Source organism: Micromesistius poutassou, assembly GCF_964030765.1.
Source record: "Micromesistius poutassou genome assembly, chromosome: 16".
Lineage (NCBI taxonomy): Eukaryota > Metazoa > Chordata > Actinopteri > Gadiformes > Gadidae > Micromesistius > Micromesistius poutassou.
Genome location: NC_140286.1, coordinates 3,740,522 through 3,759,598, shown reverse-complemented (window position 1 = coordinate 3,759,598; position 19,077 = coordinate 3,740,522). Strand labels below are relative to the sequence as shown.

Below are 19,077 nucleotides of genomic sequence, written 5' to 3'. Positions count from 1 at the left end.
TGCTGTATTTGTCTTTATTAGCAACACAATGTAAAAAAACTAAACAAAACACAATTTAGTTGGATAAATACGGTGATGTATTATTAAAAATATATTTGTTCTTTTCACATTTGTTTTTAGTGGCTGAAAAGCAGGAAGTGTTCATGCCTGGTGGATGACCGAGCTGTACAAACAGTAGAAAGTGATTCACAATGAGCAAACTGACTGGAGTGAGTTGAAACAATACTGACATCAGTGTTCCACATATAAAGTGTCACAATCAGGTGGATGGCATAGCATCACATTAGTCTTAATTTTACGACATCTAAACCGGTTGTTCTTACGCAAACACGACCTCATAATACACTCAATTCTTGGCGGATGGCAAAAAATGAAATGTAATTGTATAATGCTTAATAAAAAAACTAGACTAGTCTAATGTATTTGTTATCCGGCTAAGTGATTATCCTTCATGTGAGCTGTGTAAGGCACATAGTAGGTAACCATCGATACCTACTATGTGCCTTACCTAGTCATAAATAAACATCAGTGCATGTGTGTAGATATTAACACACTATATACATCGCCAAATGTTTCTGTGTGACTTCAGTTATAAATGCTACCCTAGCGTTCACTTTATTATTAGGGTTTATTCCTAGACGCGTATCGTGTTCTATATAAACTTATGTGTACAGTTTTTGGGGACAATAGAAAATGCAATACAATGGCCACGTTACACAATGATAATAATACTGACAGTTTCATCAAGGTTACGCATTTCAGAATGGACATATGATCAACCCATGTGCACAGCTTAACCCCTTCCTGTTCTCACCTGGCCTGTATCTGAATGACGCCACGTCAGATAAAAGCCATCTTCCATCCCACACACTCCGTGAGGATGTGAACTGTCAGAAGGTATAGCGGCTGAGGTGTTCCACCTTCCAGCCCCCAAAAAAGTACTGGGTTCGATTCCCCCTTCTCCACGTCAGCGTCGTAGCCTGTAGGTGTCCCTGGCCTAGGAGGCCTTAACCCAGACCTGTATCTGAATTCACTGTAAGTCGCAGGGGATAAAATCCTCTATGGACGACTAAAAAATGTGTAAATGGGACCATGCACCATGGACTGACTTGATGACCAGGTTCATTTCGGTGCTTCGCCCACACAGCGGTGATGGTTGGGTGGGTGGGAGGGTGGGGCTGTGTGAGGAGGGTGGAGGGGGGGGGGGGGGGGTCACCTTCCTGTGACTCAGGCCTCCAGCACCAGGATGTCGGCCACACCGTGGACCTGGCTCAGCTGCTTACAGTCCAGGGACACCACCAGCTTCTTGAGGCCCGCCTGGGTGGGCATGAAGTGCTCCGTCACCCTCACCGTGGATTTGGCACTCACATCTCTGCAGGAGGAGGGGGGAGGGGGGAGGGGGGAGGGGAGAGGGGAGGGGGGGGACGGGGACGCGAGAGAGGTCAGGGGAGATATCACAACACATTGACCGGGAGGGGAAAGTTGTTTGTGTGTGTTTGTTTGTATTTGTTTGTTTGTATGTGTATGTATGTATGTGTATGTTTCTGTGTTTCTGTGTGTGTGTTTCTGTGTGTGTGTGTGTGTGTGTGTGTGTGTGTTTGGGTGGTTGTTAATCGTGTGTAACAGTGTTTATAAAGTTTCTCAAATTTTCTTACCCCACGACCACCTTGTGGCCCTTCTGCAGGCCCAGGCCCTCCACCCTGAAGACCACCCCATGCAGGGTCCTGGGCAACGGGTTGGTGAAGCTGATCTTAGCAGCCATCTCCTTACCCACCTGCGCGTCTCCAATGGGCTGTAGACACAACAACCAGTTAGTCAGACACAGGACCAGTCAGACACACAACCAGTCAGTCAGACATAGGACCAGTCAGATACAGAAGTTGGACACAAAACCAGTCAAGAAAACACAGAACCAACAGGTTGAAAAATAGAACAAACAAACCTAGTTAAAAAGACACCCTTCAGAGCAAGGCAGACGAGAGTTGATATTACAATGTCTGACTACAAGCTAGGAAAAACACGTACATGAAGTAATCTGAATAGAAAATCAGTGCTAATAGCTAACATCATGCTACGTCACACACCATGCTACACTCCGTGCTCTTCAGAGGGGCCTACCTTGACTTCCAGGTCGGGTGTGCGCAGCCGGAAGGTGGTCTGGTGGGCCAGGACCTGCTGGGTCTCAGAGACCCGGCCAGACAGGGTGAGCATCAGGGCGGCCTGGTCCACCAGCTGGTCCTGGTACTGCTGGTAGGACAGCACCCAGTCGATGGTCTTCTCTGTTGGAGACCGCACGGAACCAATGGTACATTAGTCCTGTCATTTCCTGTCCGTTAACACCACCCCCCGTCACCGCCACCATTGTCTTCAACATCATCATTATTATCATCATCATTATCATCATCACCATCCTCACCACCACCACCACCACCATCATTATCATCACCACCACCACCACCATCATTATCATCACCACAACCACCATCCTCACCACCACCACCACCCCCACCCCCATTATCATCACCTCCATTGGCATCATCATCATCATCACCCCCACCATCATCTCCACTCCACCATCACCCAGCATTATCATCACCACCACCACCACCATCACCACCAGCTCACCTTGCTCTGCCAGCAGTTGGATGGTCAGCGCCTCCTTCTTCACGGTGCCCTTCAGCACGCCCGTGTAGTACATGACGGCCGCCTGGCTGTGCAGCACGGTGGAGCGTGGGGAGGAGCTGAGGTTCTTCACCTTGATGCTGAGGTGGGCGTCGGCCCCTATGAGGGGCCCCTCCCCGTCCATCGTCACCTCCAACTGCACGTCCTCCGCCATGGCCGCCGAGTACGTCTCGGGCTTGCTGCCGTAGCGACTGGCCGTCTCCACGGAGATGCGCTCCTCGTCCGAATCTGAGGGAGGGAGGGGAGAGGGGAGAGACGGGTGAAACTTTGGTACTTCTTTTATATTGGCCCCCTGAAATGAATTGAAGAACTAGGGGAAATATGGAGAAGAGGAGATATGAAGGAGAAATAGAAGTGACAAGCAGGAGAAATAGGTAGGTACGGAAGGTACGGAAGAGAAATGGAGGAGATACGGAGGAGAATAGAGGAGATCTGACCCCTTACTGGAAACTGAAGGTTGGAAACTTGACACCAAATATCTCTAAAGGGCAAGTGAGGACCCCAAGAGGGGCAGAAACCTTGAGAAGGAACCCAGAAGAGGGATCCCTCCTACCAGGACCGGCCACGGGGGGGGCAAGAGGTCCCACATGGGCAGACATACGGTGGCTCCCCCTGAATCCCCTGAGCTGGCCCTGAGCCGGTGGTGAACTCGTCAGTACCTTCTCTGTGCTTGTAGAGCTCAGTGATGTCGGCCCGATCGTCAGAGCCCACCGCCTTGGTGCTGATGAAGTGGCCCACCGCCTTCTTCTCGCTGTAGACCTGGAGGAAGGTCCCGTCCAGGTTCCTCTGCCAGTAGATCTTATCGCTGTTCACCTGGTGGGGCGGGGGGGGGGGGGAACGGTGAGCAGACCGACACTGCTCCGTAGGCAGGAGCCTTCTACTGTGGTTTCAATGTTGAGTGGCTGATGCTCTGCAGCTCCAGCTAATTAAGGTGGAAGCAGATGTTTGCTAATCACCGTTTTCCTTTTTTTTATTTCAGGATTATTCCAGGATTCTATAATATGACAATAAAGACTTCAACCATAACCGCTCTAATCTGAATTTGCTGCATAGTCAGCTTTGGATGAAAGCCTCTGCTGGATGACTGAACTGTAAATTGAACGTAAACGGATTAAAGTCTAGACTCTGCGTTTTGAGTTTTAAGCGGCGCGCGTCCGCTGCTCTCACCTCGGCGAAGACGAAGGGCGTGTCGTACTTGAGGAAGACCTGTCCGGTGCGGATGGCGTTGACGGAGGCGGGCCCGCAGCAGAAGGTGCCCTGGCTGGTCTCCTGAGGGGTGGAGTCCACCGCCTGCCAGCCGCCGTGGCCCGGGGGCAGGTCGGGCCGCGCCATCCAGCAGTCGTTCCACACGTGGAAGTTCCTGTGGGGTCACGTCACGTCACGTCACGGATTATGGTGCTATGGTTACATCACGATGTCATGGCGACGCGTGAAATCCACCATGATGCACAACATCGTGTTTTTGATGTCATTCAAACGCAGATGTGACCTGACCATGTGTTACTGATGTGTTAAAGGGGTAGTTCAGGATTTTGGGTCTCATTTCCAATGAGTGAATGAATGAATTTCAACACTTTTCATTCAGTCCTTCTAGTTGCAGAAATCGCTGGTGCTAGGCTAGCGCAAGTCGAGGGGAACCGCTAGCCTGCCAATAAAAACAGTTTTACCCACTCCAAAGTACACCCGATGCAAACCAATTATAATGCCTGACTATCAATAATAAAATTAAAATAAATAAAACTATCCTTGTATCGCAATGATCACATTACATTTTGGGGGACTACTTTCTCAGCAGCAGCGGAAGGTAAACAGAGAAGTGCACTCCAAGTAATATCAGCCCACCGCTGCTATAGCTTGCTTACAACTACAGGGATTATAAACTAAATGCAATGCGATGTAAGAGTAAGTTTATTTCTAACACTATTCTATCAACACAGACATTTACATCGATAGTTGGGCATTATAATTGGTTTGCCTCGGGAGTGGGTAAAACTGTTTTCATTGGCAGGCTAGCAGTTCCCCTCGACTTGCGCTAGCCTAGCACCAGCAATTTCTGCAACTAGAAGGACTGAATGAAAAGTGTTGAAAACGGTCTCCAATGATTAATAACACACTGGCTCACTTGGAAATGAGACCCGAAATCCTGAAGTACCTCTTTAATAGTTAAAAAATGTAATATAATCCAGGGTGGAACCAAAAAAACGGCAAATGCGTTCCACATGCGTGACTGACGACAGCACGATCTCCCCCGGACGAATGGGTTCATTAAGAACCATAAGTTGAAAACACAATGAAACCGCCACCAGGCAGTGCGGTTCTCCCCCAGCTGTGTCCAATAACAAGCAGCAGGCCACCCTGACGTCGATCAGTGGTGCTGGGCTGTATCAGAACACGTGGTGTGAGAGAGCCGGCTATTTAAACCCCTTGGGGGAGGGGGGGGGGGGGGGGTTATAAATATACAGTACATTCCAATGCCCGGGATTCCTCTGGGTCAGAGGGGGGCACCCCCACATGACATCTCAGCGAGGGGGGGGGGGACAGGGGCCCACAAACTCTTGCTCTGGAAAGGGGTGTTGGCGGAGTTACGTTGGTGTCTGATTATGTCATTTGGATGATACACATCGTGAGTCACGAGAGGCTCTTACCACACAGAGAGACGGTAAGAGAGGCTCTTACCACACAGAGAGACGGTAAGAGAGACTCTTACCACACAGAGAGACGGTAAGAGAGGCTCTTACCACAAGAGAGACAGTAAGAGACACTCTTACCACACAGAGAGACGGTAAGAGAGGCTCTTACCACACAGAGAGACAGTAAGAGAGGCTCTTACCACACAGAGTCTTTGTTGAGGAGGTTGATGGGCTCCATGTCCTCGTCCAGGTAGACGTCTGTGGTCAGGGACACGTCGGTGTCGTGGGCCGACTGGAAGTTGGTCACGCTGCGGGTCGGGATCCCTAGGCACCGGAGCACTGTGGGAGGGGGGGGGGGTGGGGGGAGACGAAGGCATAGGTTCTGGAACGGGTCTGGGTTCATTGGACCGCAAGTCTGCAAGCCCCCTCCGCTCAAAGAAATGTAGCTAAAATAAAAATAAAAGCGATCACTTCGGCCAAAAGCATGTGCAAAAAGGAGAAACGTTAGTCCTCCACTAGATTACTGGCTCCCTGGTACAGTAGGGCATTAACAGCGGCAGGTGTTATGGGGTTCAATTCCTACTGGGGCGGCCGTCCATGCTAAAAAATGTATGCACTGCAGTGGGGGATTGAACCAGCGACCCGTTGATTGGAAGACTTAAGGTCTCTAACCACTAAGCCAACTGACCACAGCCATCGTGTTCGGCAGTGAGAGCGTTCTCAAGGCTTATTGGAAGTGAGGAAGAACCCTGTCACACACTCTGTTACACACACACACGTTACCAACGCTGCCTTTGACAAAGCTTGCATGGAACTTGCGTGGTCTCAGCTCAGTGAAAGCTGGTCACAGGACCAGTGTGCGTGAGTCGATCCATCTGTCCCTAGCAGTGATGTTAGGAATGCAGAGGAGTGGTATTTTGAGTAGATAAGAGCTACGGCTAGCTTCCATCAGGGGCCACTGTGCTATGTGCTAAGTTCAGCTAGCTAGCCAGCCGGCCTGGGATTGGTCAGAGTTCATGTGCACATGTGCACAACAATGATTATCAGGCTAGCATTGTCTTTATAATCTAATCTACATCTATGCTAGTGACTTGCACTAAATACCCTGGGTTGAAATGCTGGTGTAGCGTGCATGCAATTTTGGTGCAGGGATTTCTCAGGTTTCAGTCCTTGGAAATTTGCTGGAAAAATGTTACACACACACGCACACAGACAGACACACAGTAATGTAGTCCAACCAATTAACACCCACCCAACAACACCCCCACACACACACCCACGGATGTAGTCCAACCGATTAACACCCACCCACCTACACACACACACACACACACACACACACACACACACACACACACACACACACACACACACACACACACACACACACACACACACACACACACACACACACACACACACACACACACACACACCCAATCATGTAGTGGGACAGACGGACGCACATACCTGTGGTGGTGACCCCAGAGAAGACCCAGCACTGTCCGTAGGCCACGGGCGTCCCGTCAGACTCGTGGTACTGCCTCAGGATGTCCACGCTGCTGCTCCAGGCCGCGGGGCTCGTCCCGTCGCTGTAGTCCCCGCTCCAGTTACCGATCAGAACCCCGTAGTCGTCCTGCGCGTTGACCTGGGGAAGGGGGGGGGGGGGGGGGGGGGGGGAGTCAGGGAGTGAGGTCAACCAAGTGATCAAGGTCACTAAAGGACGGATGGGATGGAGGATGGAGGGTGAGGAGCGTGTTTGATTGGATCGCCGTCTGTGTACGACGCACAAAGAAAAAAAAGGGTGTGAGGAAGTGTATGTTGAAGATGTTGCAGTCTCACCATGGCGGAGATGACCCGCACCACGTTGATGGGGTCCCAGCGCCCGGCGGCGGGGATGTCACTCTTCTCCAGCAAAAACAGACACGCCTCCAGAATGCCCTCCTGGAACTGCACAGCACAACACACAGGAACAGCTTAATAACTCACTCTAGTGGAACACACACAGGAACAGCCTAGCTAGCTCTAGTGGAACACACAGAGGAACAGCCTAGCTAGCTCTAGTGGAACACACAGAGGAACAGCTTAACAGCTAACTCTAGTGGAACACACAGAGGAACAGCTTATTAACTAGCTCTAGAGGAACACACAGAGGAACAGCTTATTAACTAGCTCTAGAGGAACACACAGAGGAACAGCTTATTAACTAGCTCTAGAGGAACACACAGAGGAACAGCTTATTAACTAGCTCTAGAGGAACACACAGAGGAACAGCCTAGCTAGCTCTAGTGGAACACACAGAGGAACAGCCTAGCTAGCTCTAGTGGAACACACAGAGGAACAGCTTATTAACTAGCTCTAGAGGAACACACAGAGGAACAGCTTATTAACTAGCTCTAGAGGAACACACAGAGGAACAGCTTCTTAACCTTGTAACTCAAGTGAATTCCTTATGATGTGAATTAACTCTTCTTGCTTTGCATGTACATAAGACGCATTACAACTCTTTAGTCAGAGCTGCCAACTCTCAGGGTTTCACCGTTTTGCCTGTCTACACACGTTCACACGCCACACATCCAATTTCTCACGGCAATAAAAAGCCGAGGCGCGTTGCACGCCCTTCCACCCCCTATGGTATGCATTACAAGATTCTACAGAATCTCACTCTGGCCAAAACCCAAAAGTTGGAAGCTCTGCTTTAGTTGATGATTCATGCAGGCAGAAGGCCCACATCCAGGCCAACAGAGCGGATGTGCGTTGGGCACAAAAGCACTTCTGGGATGGCGGTCGCACCTGTCCAAAGTTCCATGTCCGGGCGCCGATCTGTTTCTCAGTACCGTAGTAGATCCTCCCGGTGTCGTTGAGAACGTACTCTTTCCTCTCGTCATCGTCATCCAGGAACACAGAGTCATCTGCACAGACCCACAAACACAAAGAAGTTGAGGATTTGAACATGGAGGTCATTATTTCACCTCCGCTGGCTGACGGACACGTGATCCAAAGTGAGATCAATGTCAGAACAATGCAGGTCATTCAGGAGCAGCTAGGGATTGAGAGGGCATCTTGCTCAAGGGCCTACAGGGAGACTGAATCTTTCAGCTGGGAGTTGAACACATTAACCATTCCACTAGTTTCCCTTCATTGTAAGGGCAAATATTAACAAACTAGCAAAATAATAATCCACCATTAATAACAAAACTAATCATTAACAAATCTATATTTAGCAATATTCATCTTTATCTATCCATACATCTATCTTCAACCATCCATACCTATCTATAAATCTATCTCAATCCATTTTAATCTATCTATAAATAATATTTGCTACCCATCTTAATGTATCCAAACAACAAATTAGAGTCCAATAATACCTTTAAGGGCCCCTACGGCCCCTAATAAAAGTGACCTCATGTCCCTGATTCAATAGGCCAGGAATGTGGATTTCCTTCTCACAGAAGAAGTGAAAGTGGCCCCCGGGGCCAGGAAACGCTGGAGAAACACAATGACAGCATGGTGCTATAGGAGGAGGCCCCTCACTTTACTAGAGAGACAGGAAATGATGCGTACCCTTGGTGACGCAGACCCACCCATGGTGGACTTGCAACTTGTGGATTTGAACCAGTGTCACAGGTTTTATCAACTGGCGACCACTCTTTGGCTTCTACTTCTTGACGGGCACGCACACACACACACAGCCTCTTGGCTCTCCTCCTCATCCCTTCACAATACATTGTAACTGTTTTTAATGTCCCCCAGTTGGCGCTCTCTCTCTCTCTCTCTCTCTCTCTCTCTCTCTCTCTCTCTCTCTCTCTCTCTCTCTCTCTCTCTCTCTCTCTCTCTCTCTCTCTCTCTCTCTCTCTCTCTCTCTCTCTCTCTCTCTCTCTCTCTCTCTCTCTCTCTCTCCTCTGCTGTTTGTTTGCATGAGCATGTGATTATCAGGGAGAGGCAGCCAGGGAATGTTTTGCAGAAGGGGGGGAGAGAGGAGGAGAGGAGGAAAGTGGGGAGGCGAGGAGGAAAGAGGGTGAGTGTAAGAGGGAGGGTAGCCGAGGACAAAGGCGGGACGGGAGGAAGGTGAATAGGAGGGAGGAGAAAAGCAGAGGAGGGGAGGAGAGCAAGGGAAAGTTGGTTTAAAGTACAGCACTGTGTGTGTGTGTGTGTGTGTGTGTGTGTGTGTGTGTGTGTGTGTGTGTGTGTGTGTGTGTGTGTTTGTGCTGGGGGTTTCACAGAAGAGTGAGTGAGGGCAAAAAGAAGAAAAGGAAAGCAAAGCTAAAGGGCATTCGAGATGAACAGGACAGAGGAGAAAGAGACGCCAGGGAGAGAGGAGGAGGAGGAGGAGGAGGAGGAGACACAGGGAGCTGTAGAGCGAGGGAGAGGAGGAGGAAGAGGAGGAGGAGCAGACACAGGGAGCTGTGGAGTGAGGGAGAGGAGGAGGAGGAGACACAGAGGGGAGAGTGAGGGAGAGTGGAGAAAGCAAAATGTTGAGCAAGAGCGGGGTGGAGGAGGAAGGAGGAGGTATAGAGAGAGGGTCGTGGTAGGATATGTTCGGAGACAGCAGAGGAAGGTACAGAGAATCTGGAGTTATTTCACAGTATAGCTCTGGAATTACGTGTGTGCTTGTGTGTATGTGCTTGTGTGTGTGTGTGTGTGTGTGTGTGTGTGTGTGTGTGTGTGTGTGTGTGTGTGTGTGTGTGTGTGTGTGTGTGTGTGTGTGTGTGTGTGTGTGTGTGTGTGTGTGTGTGTGCTTCAGTGCGTGAAGCATGATGTAAAGCAGAAGACAGACGTCTGGATAAGGGAGAGACGGAGAGAAGGATGGGTGGAGGTCTCAAACAAGAGAGAGAGCGAGGAAGAATGAGAGAGAGGGAATATCTAAAGCAGAGAGAGTGGAGAGAAAGAGAGAAAGATAGAAAGTCACAGCTGCAAGATGGCCATGTGCAAGACCCATGATGATGATTCACACAATCAATGTGGAATTTGTTTTTTGTTTTTTACTTTCATGAGTGTAAAAATAATGATTGAGTGAGGGACATAGGAAAGGAGAGAGAGAGACGGAGAGAGAGCAAGCGAGTGAGAGAGCGCATCTGCCACACAGCCAACAGCAGCACATAACTCAAGACGCACTCTTTGTTATTCAGTCTCCCGAGCCTCTAACCACCGCTCAAGTTTTGCTTTGTCAAAAACATAAGCGGTTGAATTAATAATTATGTGGAAATAGTTTACATTTTTTTTAAATAACGACCGCATACCAACTGACAGAAGAGCTCGATAGTGCAAAGCTAATAATCAACGGCTGAAGCCCCCTCTAAGTCCTCTATCGAACGACCAGGACAAAGTTCTAGAGTTGATGAGGGACGAGAACCAGAGTACAAACATCTGGCATGTTTGTTTTATTGGATCCCGAGGGGAGTGCCAAAGTAACTTTGGACATGAGTGGGAAGAATTCAACTGACTCACAACTTGTCGCTATCCGTCACGTAGCCAAGAGAATCTCCCTCTGTCTGCGTGAGTGTGTGATTGTGTCACCAAATGTTTCTGGCGTCACTACAACACATTTGTTTCCATTCCCGTTGCATAGTTATTCAGCGTGTCTGCAGCCCCACTAACAGCTGAACCAACTGTATTGAAACACGACAATCCTTCTTTTATCTGCATCAAGAAAACGTTTTTCAGACAAAAATATAAGTCTGAAAATGGTCAGAATAATAATATTTTTGTCAACAGAATTTTTTTTATTTTCGAGACAAAATAAATATTAAAAACAAGAATTTGGTAAACAAAGGGAATTGGTTAGAAGGAATTCGGTTGGAACTGATTTTGAGGACTGCTCCAAGAAGGTTGACGACAGATGGTTTTGGCCCACCCAACACATTCATGTTATGGGACTGGACGACGTGTTACCTTCACACCAGGGGTTGAACAGCATCACCACCTTCTCGCCGGCCTCATGGACGCTGACGTTGTCGCCCTTCGCCGAGCAGGTGGTGACGGAGAGCGCGTACACGCCCACCACCGCCTTGGGGGTGGAGTTGACCGACAGCTTCACCGTGTTGCCGTCCTGCTCCACGATCTTGGCCTCCCAGCGGTCGTCCTCCAGCTCGTCCACCAACGGCACGATGATGTGGGTGCCCTTGGACACGATGGGCAGAGGGCCTGGGGGAGGATGGGCGACGCATTCAGTATTTTTTTTTTTTTTTCATAGTTTGTTTATATGCATTTTTTTCATATTTTCTACATTCATTTGAAGAACTAGGAAACACATTTCCTTATTGTTTGTAGTGAAACCAAACAGGTCTTTTCCGCAACTGTCTGACAGTTGACTGGCATTGTGGGTAGAGAGCGGCCATGTTTGCTCTTGAACCATGGAAGTGAACCACCACAGACGAAGAATAGAAGGGAGTATGGCTGTGATCTTAGATCTTAGATAGTTTTAGTTGCTGGTTGATGTATATTGTGTATTGTATGTTGATGGCGTAACATTAGGATCCATTTAGAAAATATGATATGATGCCGAACGCAGTGTTGTTGACAGCTGATTGTTGTCCACACATTCCCTGCCAAAACAATTACAAGGAAGAACAAAGTCAATGACTGTAATCATGTGGCAGGGAGAGGGAAATCCATTATTCCGCTGGCAGTGTCCTCCATAGATACAGAATATTATAATTACTACAATTCAAAATCGTACAGCAGCATCGTACATAGCCAACAGCGTGGATAAACAACACTCTTCTCTGTGCCGTTTCGCTCGATAAACAGAGAGCTGCAGACCACAGACACGTTGAAAGTAGGAAGAAGAGCTAGAAGAATCTTTATCTATTCTGACATAGCAGTAAACAGACTTTGGCCAGATGTGGAGCGGGGGGGTTGCATGTGAGTCAATGCAGATGTTGTTTGGTTTGGAGAGGTGAAGAGATAGAAATGGTCTTAAGCATACCTCAGCAGGGAGGAGGTTCGGACTCAAGCTTCCCAAAAAATAAAGGGATCCGGATATTTTCGTGCAGAACTATTTACTTGGGCTGCTGCACCCTGCAGTGGTGCTGGCGGCTGATTGTCGTCAAGGTGACGGGGTTAAAGAGAGACAGCATTGTTCGGGTGAGATCTCCCCCTCCCTTCCTCTCTCACCACTCAATACTTGGAAGGAAGAGAAGAAAAAAAAAAAGTCTCCTTTACCAACGACTTTGGGAAACTATCATCTACTGTTCCGATACCTTCATCCATAGGTCCTTGTCATCAATGATTGAAGTGCAAATTCTACATTGGGATTCAAAGCCAGAACCTTTCGGGCTGGGAGTCAAACACCCTAACCACACTAACACATCGCTCCCCTCACCGTAAATCCTTCCTATTGGCTGGAATAACAATAACAATAACAACTCACAATAGCATATGTACGACAATCGGTTTTTGCAAGCGATTTACGCACACACTTAAACAGACATTTTTATTTCCCTCTTTGGAATGTTTTGGTTTGCTGATTGTTTTCATTTTTTTTCCCACTTCCTCCCGTTCCCTTCCTGGAGTGTGACCTTCCCAACACCCTCTCTCATCTCCCCGTGACGGGGAAGAGTGCGTGTGTGGGTGTGCCTCCAGCATGGAATGCTCTCCCATGGGTTTAGTGTGATGGGTGAGGCCAGTAAAATCCAGGAAAAGGAGGAGGAGGAGGAGGAGGTGGTAGAGGAAGAGGGGCGGGTGCAGGCAGTGGAGGAGAGGGAGCAGGTGACGGAGGTGGAGGAGGAGAAGGCGGAGGATGAAAAGGAGCAGGTGAAAGAGTTCAAGGAGGAGCAGGGGAAGGAGGAGACGGTGAAAGAGGTGGAGCAGGTGGAGGAGGAAGATCAGGTGCAGGGGCAGGAGGGGGTAGTAGGAGAGGAGGTCTGGTGTTCTGTCAAATGATTTGGATTAACACTGGGTTGGAGAGTATGAAGTGTTATCCTGGACGTTTACGTGTGTGTCGTTCGCATGTAAGTGTGTTTCGGTTGAATGTGTGTGTTTCTGTGTGTGTGTGTGTGTGTGTGTGTGTGTGTGTGTGTGTGTGTGTGTGTGTGTGTGTGTGTGTGTGTGTGTGTGTGTGTGTGTGTGTGTGTGTGTCCTTTGAGATTCTCTCTCGGCCTGACGCCAAAGTTGTCAACAGGTAGGATAAAGAAAAGAAGATTACGAAAGATTACGATTCAGCCTATAAAAGAGAACATGGAAAATAAATCAAAAGCTGTCCTGTTTTGTTTCACTGTGTTCTTAATCGTCTTCTTTGTTGTCTTTAATTCGTCTCTATAGTGCACTCTATAGCGCCAGACATTGCGTGTGAGTCACCGCCTTATTATATCATCAACACACCCTTAAACACGCCTTAGCCTCTTCATCTGTCTCTCTCACTCACACCGTCGTCTCCGTGCAATATGAGTTGGCACAGCACACCTCGAGTGTAGGTCTGCTGGGGCTTGGGTGACAGCCATATTTATCACTTGTCACTCGTTGCCTTTCGTGGTTTTTGTACATTGTGTGTAATATCTTATTGGTATTTTCATTTAGCAGGCAACCTGGTATTTTATCAGATACAGGTCATCAAGGATGAGATAGGGCTGAGTGAGGCTACCTGCTCATTAATGACATGTATCTGTCATTACAGGGAGACATTGGGGATCAAAATACAGACCCAGTAAGAACAAAAATGACGTGAAGGCAGAGAAAACGAACAAACGCAAACCTCGCCATCTTCTGCGACACTTCCTGCACCTCCAATATTTTGCAACTTGCAAAATATCGAAGCAGATGACGAAATCTCAGCAGATGACGAAATCTCAGCAGATGACGAAATCTCAGCAGATGACGGAATTGGAAACATTGTGTGTGATGAGTCAGAAAAGGCGTGATTTGTTTTGATCAGATTTCCCTGTCTCCACGGTGACCCCACTGGTCGTAACCAACGGAAGCTTCAGTGACCAAACTGAAACACCATTGAGTAATAAAACAAGTTTTTCCACAATGGACTTCTTCTTGGGTCTTGCCTGGCGGTCCAAATCGATTCACTCCTACCTGTCTTGAGATTCAGGTGCATGTTGTCCGTGTCCCGGTTGTAGGGCCGGCTCAGCTCCAGCTGGATCTGGAAGGTCTGGCCTCGGCGCAACACCAGCTCGTCCCCGGCAAAGGCGTCGGTGTGGTGCTCTGTGCGGTTCTGACCCGACTGAGAGCTCAGCAGGTCCAGCGCCCGCACACACAGCTTCACCTCTGGTGGAGCCAGGGGAGGGGGGGGGGGGGGGCGGGAGAGAGGGAGAGAGAGGGAGGGGGGGTTTGTTGTTACAATCGATCACAACCTGGAGGTCCTTCGAATGAATGTGATAAAATGACAATGTTTACTTGTCATTTTCATACTTTTATTAGTTATGCAAGGCACGTTTATTCATTCAGTTAAAGTGCTTTCATATTGCTATACAAAGGAAGAAAAAAAAAACAATCATTAAAAGTGAAGCACGACATTTCGACTGCAGACACACCCCAACGCTCTTTCAAATTATTGATAATATGGTTATTTTTATAAATAGAAATCTAGTAATGAATATAAATGGCTTGCTCTATTTGGGCCAATAAAGTTGATATAGAAGTATATAACAAAGAAGGATTGCTCCCACCAAAGGAACGATCATCATGAATGGCCCGGGTATCTCACCCTCCAACTCGTTTCCGTTGACCAGGGGAAGGAACTTAGGCGGGTCCTTGTCGGCGCTGGGAGTGAAGGGGACCACCTCCACCTTGTCGGTGACATCATAAGAGTCGCTGGTGTGGGGCTTGCAGCAGCACGGGCACATTTTGCGGAACCAACGGCGACACCCCCCCTCTTCCACCGCCTCCTTCTTGCTGCCGTCATTGGGATCGATTGACACCTGCACCCGGGTGGGCGGAGCCGCGCCGGCAAACCGGCCCACTCCGGACACGCCCCTCACTGACGGACGTTCATTGGGCATTCTGGGAAAAGGAAGGGAGAGGAGATGATTTAAGACGATCAAAAGGCTGCGATAAATGGAATCACAGGAGGAGAGAAGAGGAAAGGAAAGGAGGGGAGAGAAGAGGAGAATATAAGAGAGGAGAGGAGAGGAGGAGAAGTGATCAGCAGTGGAGAGGTCACGAGAGGAGAACACAGGAGGGGCAAAGAGGAGAGAGGAAAAGGGGAGGAGAGTGAAGGCTATGTCTCGGCTGGAGGTTCTCATTAAGTGCGTACACGACACGGTTCAAACACAGTGTGTCACATGGCAACGCAACCTCCACTGCACCAAACACGCACTACAGACTCATGGATGTATTTATTTACCAGTTACTAATTCTACTTTTCATTGCGTCTCTCCACTTTTGTTTTCCCAACGCCAATAACCCTTCTTATTTTCGTTTTACATTTCCCACAATTACCGCATTCCTCCCTCTCTCTCTCCTCAGTCTTCGACTCTCCAAAAGCCCTGGGCATTTCTCAGCTGTATCTTTCCAGAGCAAACACACTCTGTGTGATACACTAACAGCTGCAAACAATCTGCCCCACCTCAGCTGTTAGACACAGAGAGAGAGAGAGACAGAGAGAGAGAGAGAGACACAGAAAGACAGAGAGAGAGAGACGGGGGAGAAAGGAGCACATGTAGATTTGCATGCAGGCAAGAATTTATGTGCAGATATGCATGACTACCTGTGTTTTTTTCTTGTGTGTGTGTGTGTGTGTGTGTGTGTGTGTGTGTGTCCCTCCACATCTCAAACACTCTGTGGATCAACCAAACATGACTAGGCTTGTGTGTATTTTTCTCAAATCAAACAAAGTGGAAGAAAGATCACAGAAGACGAAATCAAGCAAAGGAACCAACAAACGGCGCCCTTTCTCTCGTCCGTGTAACACCCACCATGGGACTCAAGGTCAAAGGCCAAATGCCCAACCGCTGTTTACAGAAAGTCCCCCTCTTCGCCTCCCCCTCTCCTCCCTCCTATTCTCACCCTCAGAGTATGTACACACACTGCCTCTCCCTTTCTCTCTCTCTCTCTCTCTCTCTCACACATACACACACACACACACACAAACCACCAAAGGGACCTAATTTAGTTTTGTTGGGTTCTAGTAAAACACAACTTAATCTAATACTCAGCCAGTCAATAAAATAGAACTAGAGGCTAAAAACACACACTCACATGCATGTGCGTGTGTGTGTGTGTGTGTGTGTATGAGCATATGAAACACATGCACGTACAGAAGGCTCTGTAACACACGCACGGAGGTCGCTCATCGCTCTAGTGGGTTCCTCAAAAGACAAGAGGGTGGGCTGTCACAGGGTTGCCGCAGCCATGGGCATGTGTGTTTGATTCTCTGGCCTGGAATTAGAACAGCATGGATGCCTTGCCCAGCGGCACCATTACCTAGTACCACCCACCACTGCCACCTCCCAGTAAGGCCTGGTTATGATGGTCAAGAGGTTGAAAGGGGCAAGGGGTCTGCATTCTGCTGTAGCATGTGTGTGTGTGTATGTGTGTGTTTGCCACACATGCAGGAACACACACACACACACACACACACACACACACACACACACACATTGAGTACACTATGCAGAGACTGACACAGACACACACTATGCTGGGACACGTGGACACACACGCACACACATTTCTCGAATGGTTAAGTTAATCACTTTCCCCTCTCTATAATAACGAATATCTTCTGTTATATTTAATGAACTCATCTATTACATTTGATGAGTACGAGTGGTAACAAAGAGCTCTGATGCACTCTGATGAGGATGATTGGATGAGAGGGATTTAGATCGTGGATGTGAACATTTACAACATTGATTGGATAGAGGAGGAGAGAGCGATCAAATGCAGTGATCTGACCTGAACACAAGCAGGACAGACAACCGCTGATGTGTGTGTGTGTGTGTGTGTGTGTGTGTGTGTGTGTGTGTGTGTGTGTGTGTGTGTGTGTGTGTGTGTGTGTGTGTGTGTGTGTGTGTGTGTGTGTGTGTGTGTGTGTGTGTGTGTGTGTGTGTGTATTCAGGTATGTGAGAATGCTAAAGACATGAATGAATGACAGAGAAAAAAATAATTAGACTTCACACCTTTAGGAAAAGGCATAGACTATATAGACAGAGAGAGAGAAAGAGAAATAAAGGGAGAGATATGTAACAAAGAGAGAGATAAAGAGAGCGAGACAGAATAGAGAGAAAGACGGTTGTAGAGTGAAAGAAAGAGATATAGAGAATGACAGCGGTAGATAGAAAGACCGATTTAGAGAGAAAGACATAGAGAGAAAGTGAGAAAAACAAAAACAGAGATATAGGGAGAAGAGAATTAATTCAATTCATCTGATGGTCAGATTAAATCACTCTGCGTCATAATATTTCGCCATCACTCAAATATTTGACCAAACCCTAGTTATGTTGATTGCGTCACGCCCAGCAGACCAAAAAAAATGTTTCAATTTCTTCCTCATAAAAGGGAATCATTCCAAGAAAAACAAGTGACAAGACGCCGAATAATTTCTCAACAGCGCGTAAAATAGCAGTCAGTTGAGACGTCAATAAACCTGGCTTTGATTGATCTACATGGCAACAGTTCAGATCGAGCCAGACTGACCGCAACACAAGACAAAGCATGTGTCAGACATTTACTTAACCAGTGACAGAAGAAGTTCATCTCTGACCCTGATACACTATGTGGTTCCGTTTCTCGCAATGTGATCACAACATTCATTATAAACCAAAGCTGATTATAAACTAACCATCCCGGCCAGAGCACATTGTTTCACTCGTAACTTCGTAACTTCGTAACTTGTCGGCATGACAGCAGGGACGGAATGTCTGCTGAGACTATACACATAGCCACCTTATCGGGGCCTGGTGGCTCCTAAAGTCACTATTAGAAATATGATGGTTATAATAATTAGAATTAACATTTATTATAAGAATTATAGGCCTACTTTATAACACATATATAAATAATAGGCCCTTAATCGGATCAAATAAGTAAGAAATATATATATAACATAGTATTCAAGATTAAGGGTATTATTATTAATTATTAATACGATACTTCTACAATATAAAGGTTTTAATTTAAAGGGCTATGATTTTATTCGTGCAGGTCTTAGTTCAAGTTTATGAGCAGACTATAAACTTTAAAATAACTGTGTGATTGCATGTGAAGTCCCCGGGCGTGGATCAAATATGTTCTTAAAAAAGAGTTTACGAGTCTCTGGCGCACGTGCAAACACTCGCAACGCGCGGTTTACGGACTGGACAACAATACTAACATTAAAGATAAGAACCTATGACAGCGTTATAAAGAACAAAGTCAGCCCGTTGTTGTTCTCCAAGTCAAGTTTCACGTTCCAAATGAAATTTGGTCACGTCGTTAATATATCAAGTTGGTCCTCCCTCAGCACAAACGCGCTTCAAAGTTCTGCAAACTCTCAACAAACTTATGCATACAAAGACTCAGGCTATTAAAAAAACGTTAAACATTGGAAACATGTCTTTCGTTAAGAATAAAGATTAAATCCTTACTTGTAGAGTACGTTCTTTAGTAGGTTTCTTGTTGCTCTGTAGACCTGTAACTCCGACTGGAATAACGGGAGGTGTTATAATGCACGCTTGCTGTTCGGATCGTATATATACTCGTGCCAACCCTGGAATGTACGCGAGAGCCTTTTTTAAAAGCGACACACCCCTCTGTCTCTCTGAAAAGAGAGATCTTTTCCCTCGTTCGACCCCGATGGCCGAGGTTACTCATGCCTTTTATTGATATCCTCAAG

At 47.6% G+C, this 19,077-nt stretch overlaps 1 protein-coding gene across 1 annotated transcript; it reads right to left on the bottom strand.

Moving 5' to 3' along the window:
- Positions 1-3: 3 nt before the first annotated feature.
- tgm1l1 (transglutaminase 1 like 1) lies at positions 4-19,015 on the bottom strand. The gene is made up of 14 exons (XM_084480473.1): positions 18,830-19,015; positions 14,968-15,263; positions 14,337-14,528; positions 11,208-11,459; positions 8,106-8,224; positions 7,155-7,262; positions 6,783-6,960; positions 5,513-5,651; positions 3,850-4,042; positions 3,342-3,495; positions 2,626-2,910; positions 2,119-2,279; positions 1,656-1,792; positions 4-1,372 (listed from the first exon to the last, which is right to left on the bottom strand). Exons 2-14 carry the CDS (start codon positions 15,260-15,262, stop codon positions 1,228-1,230), a joined length of 2,358 nt encoding a protein of 785 aa, XP_084336599.1. The 5' UTR covers position 15,263; positions 18,830-19,015; the 3' UTR covers positions 4-1,227.
- Between the last annotated feature and the right edge of the window lie 62 nt (positions 19,016-19,077).

Excerpts from the sequence above, each read along its gene's own strand:
- tgm1l1 (XM_084480473.1), bottom strand. The coding sequence starts at position 15,262 with ATGCCCAATGAACGTCCGTCAGTGAGGGGCGTGTCCGGAGTGGGCCGG. Across the intron at positions 8,225-11,207 it reads GTTCAACCCCTGGTGTGAAG|ATGACTCTGTGTTCCTGGAT; the intron begins GTAACACGTCGT and ends GGGTCTGTGCAG. Across the intron at positions 4,043-5,512 it reads CTCAACAAAGACTCTGTGTG|GAACTTCCACGTGTGGAACG; the intron begins GTAAGAGCCTCT and ends GTGACCCCACAG.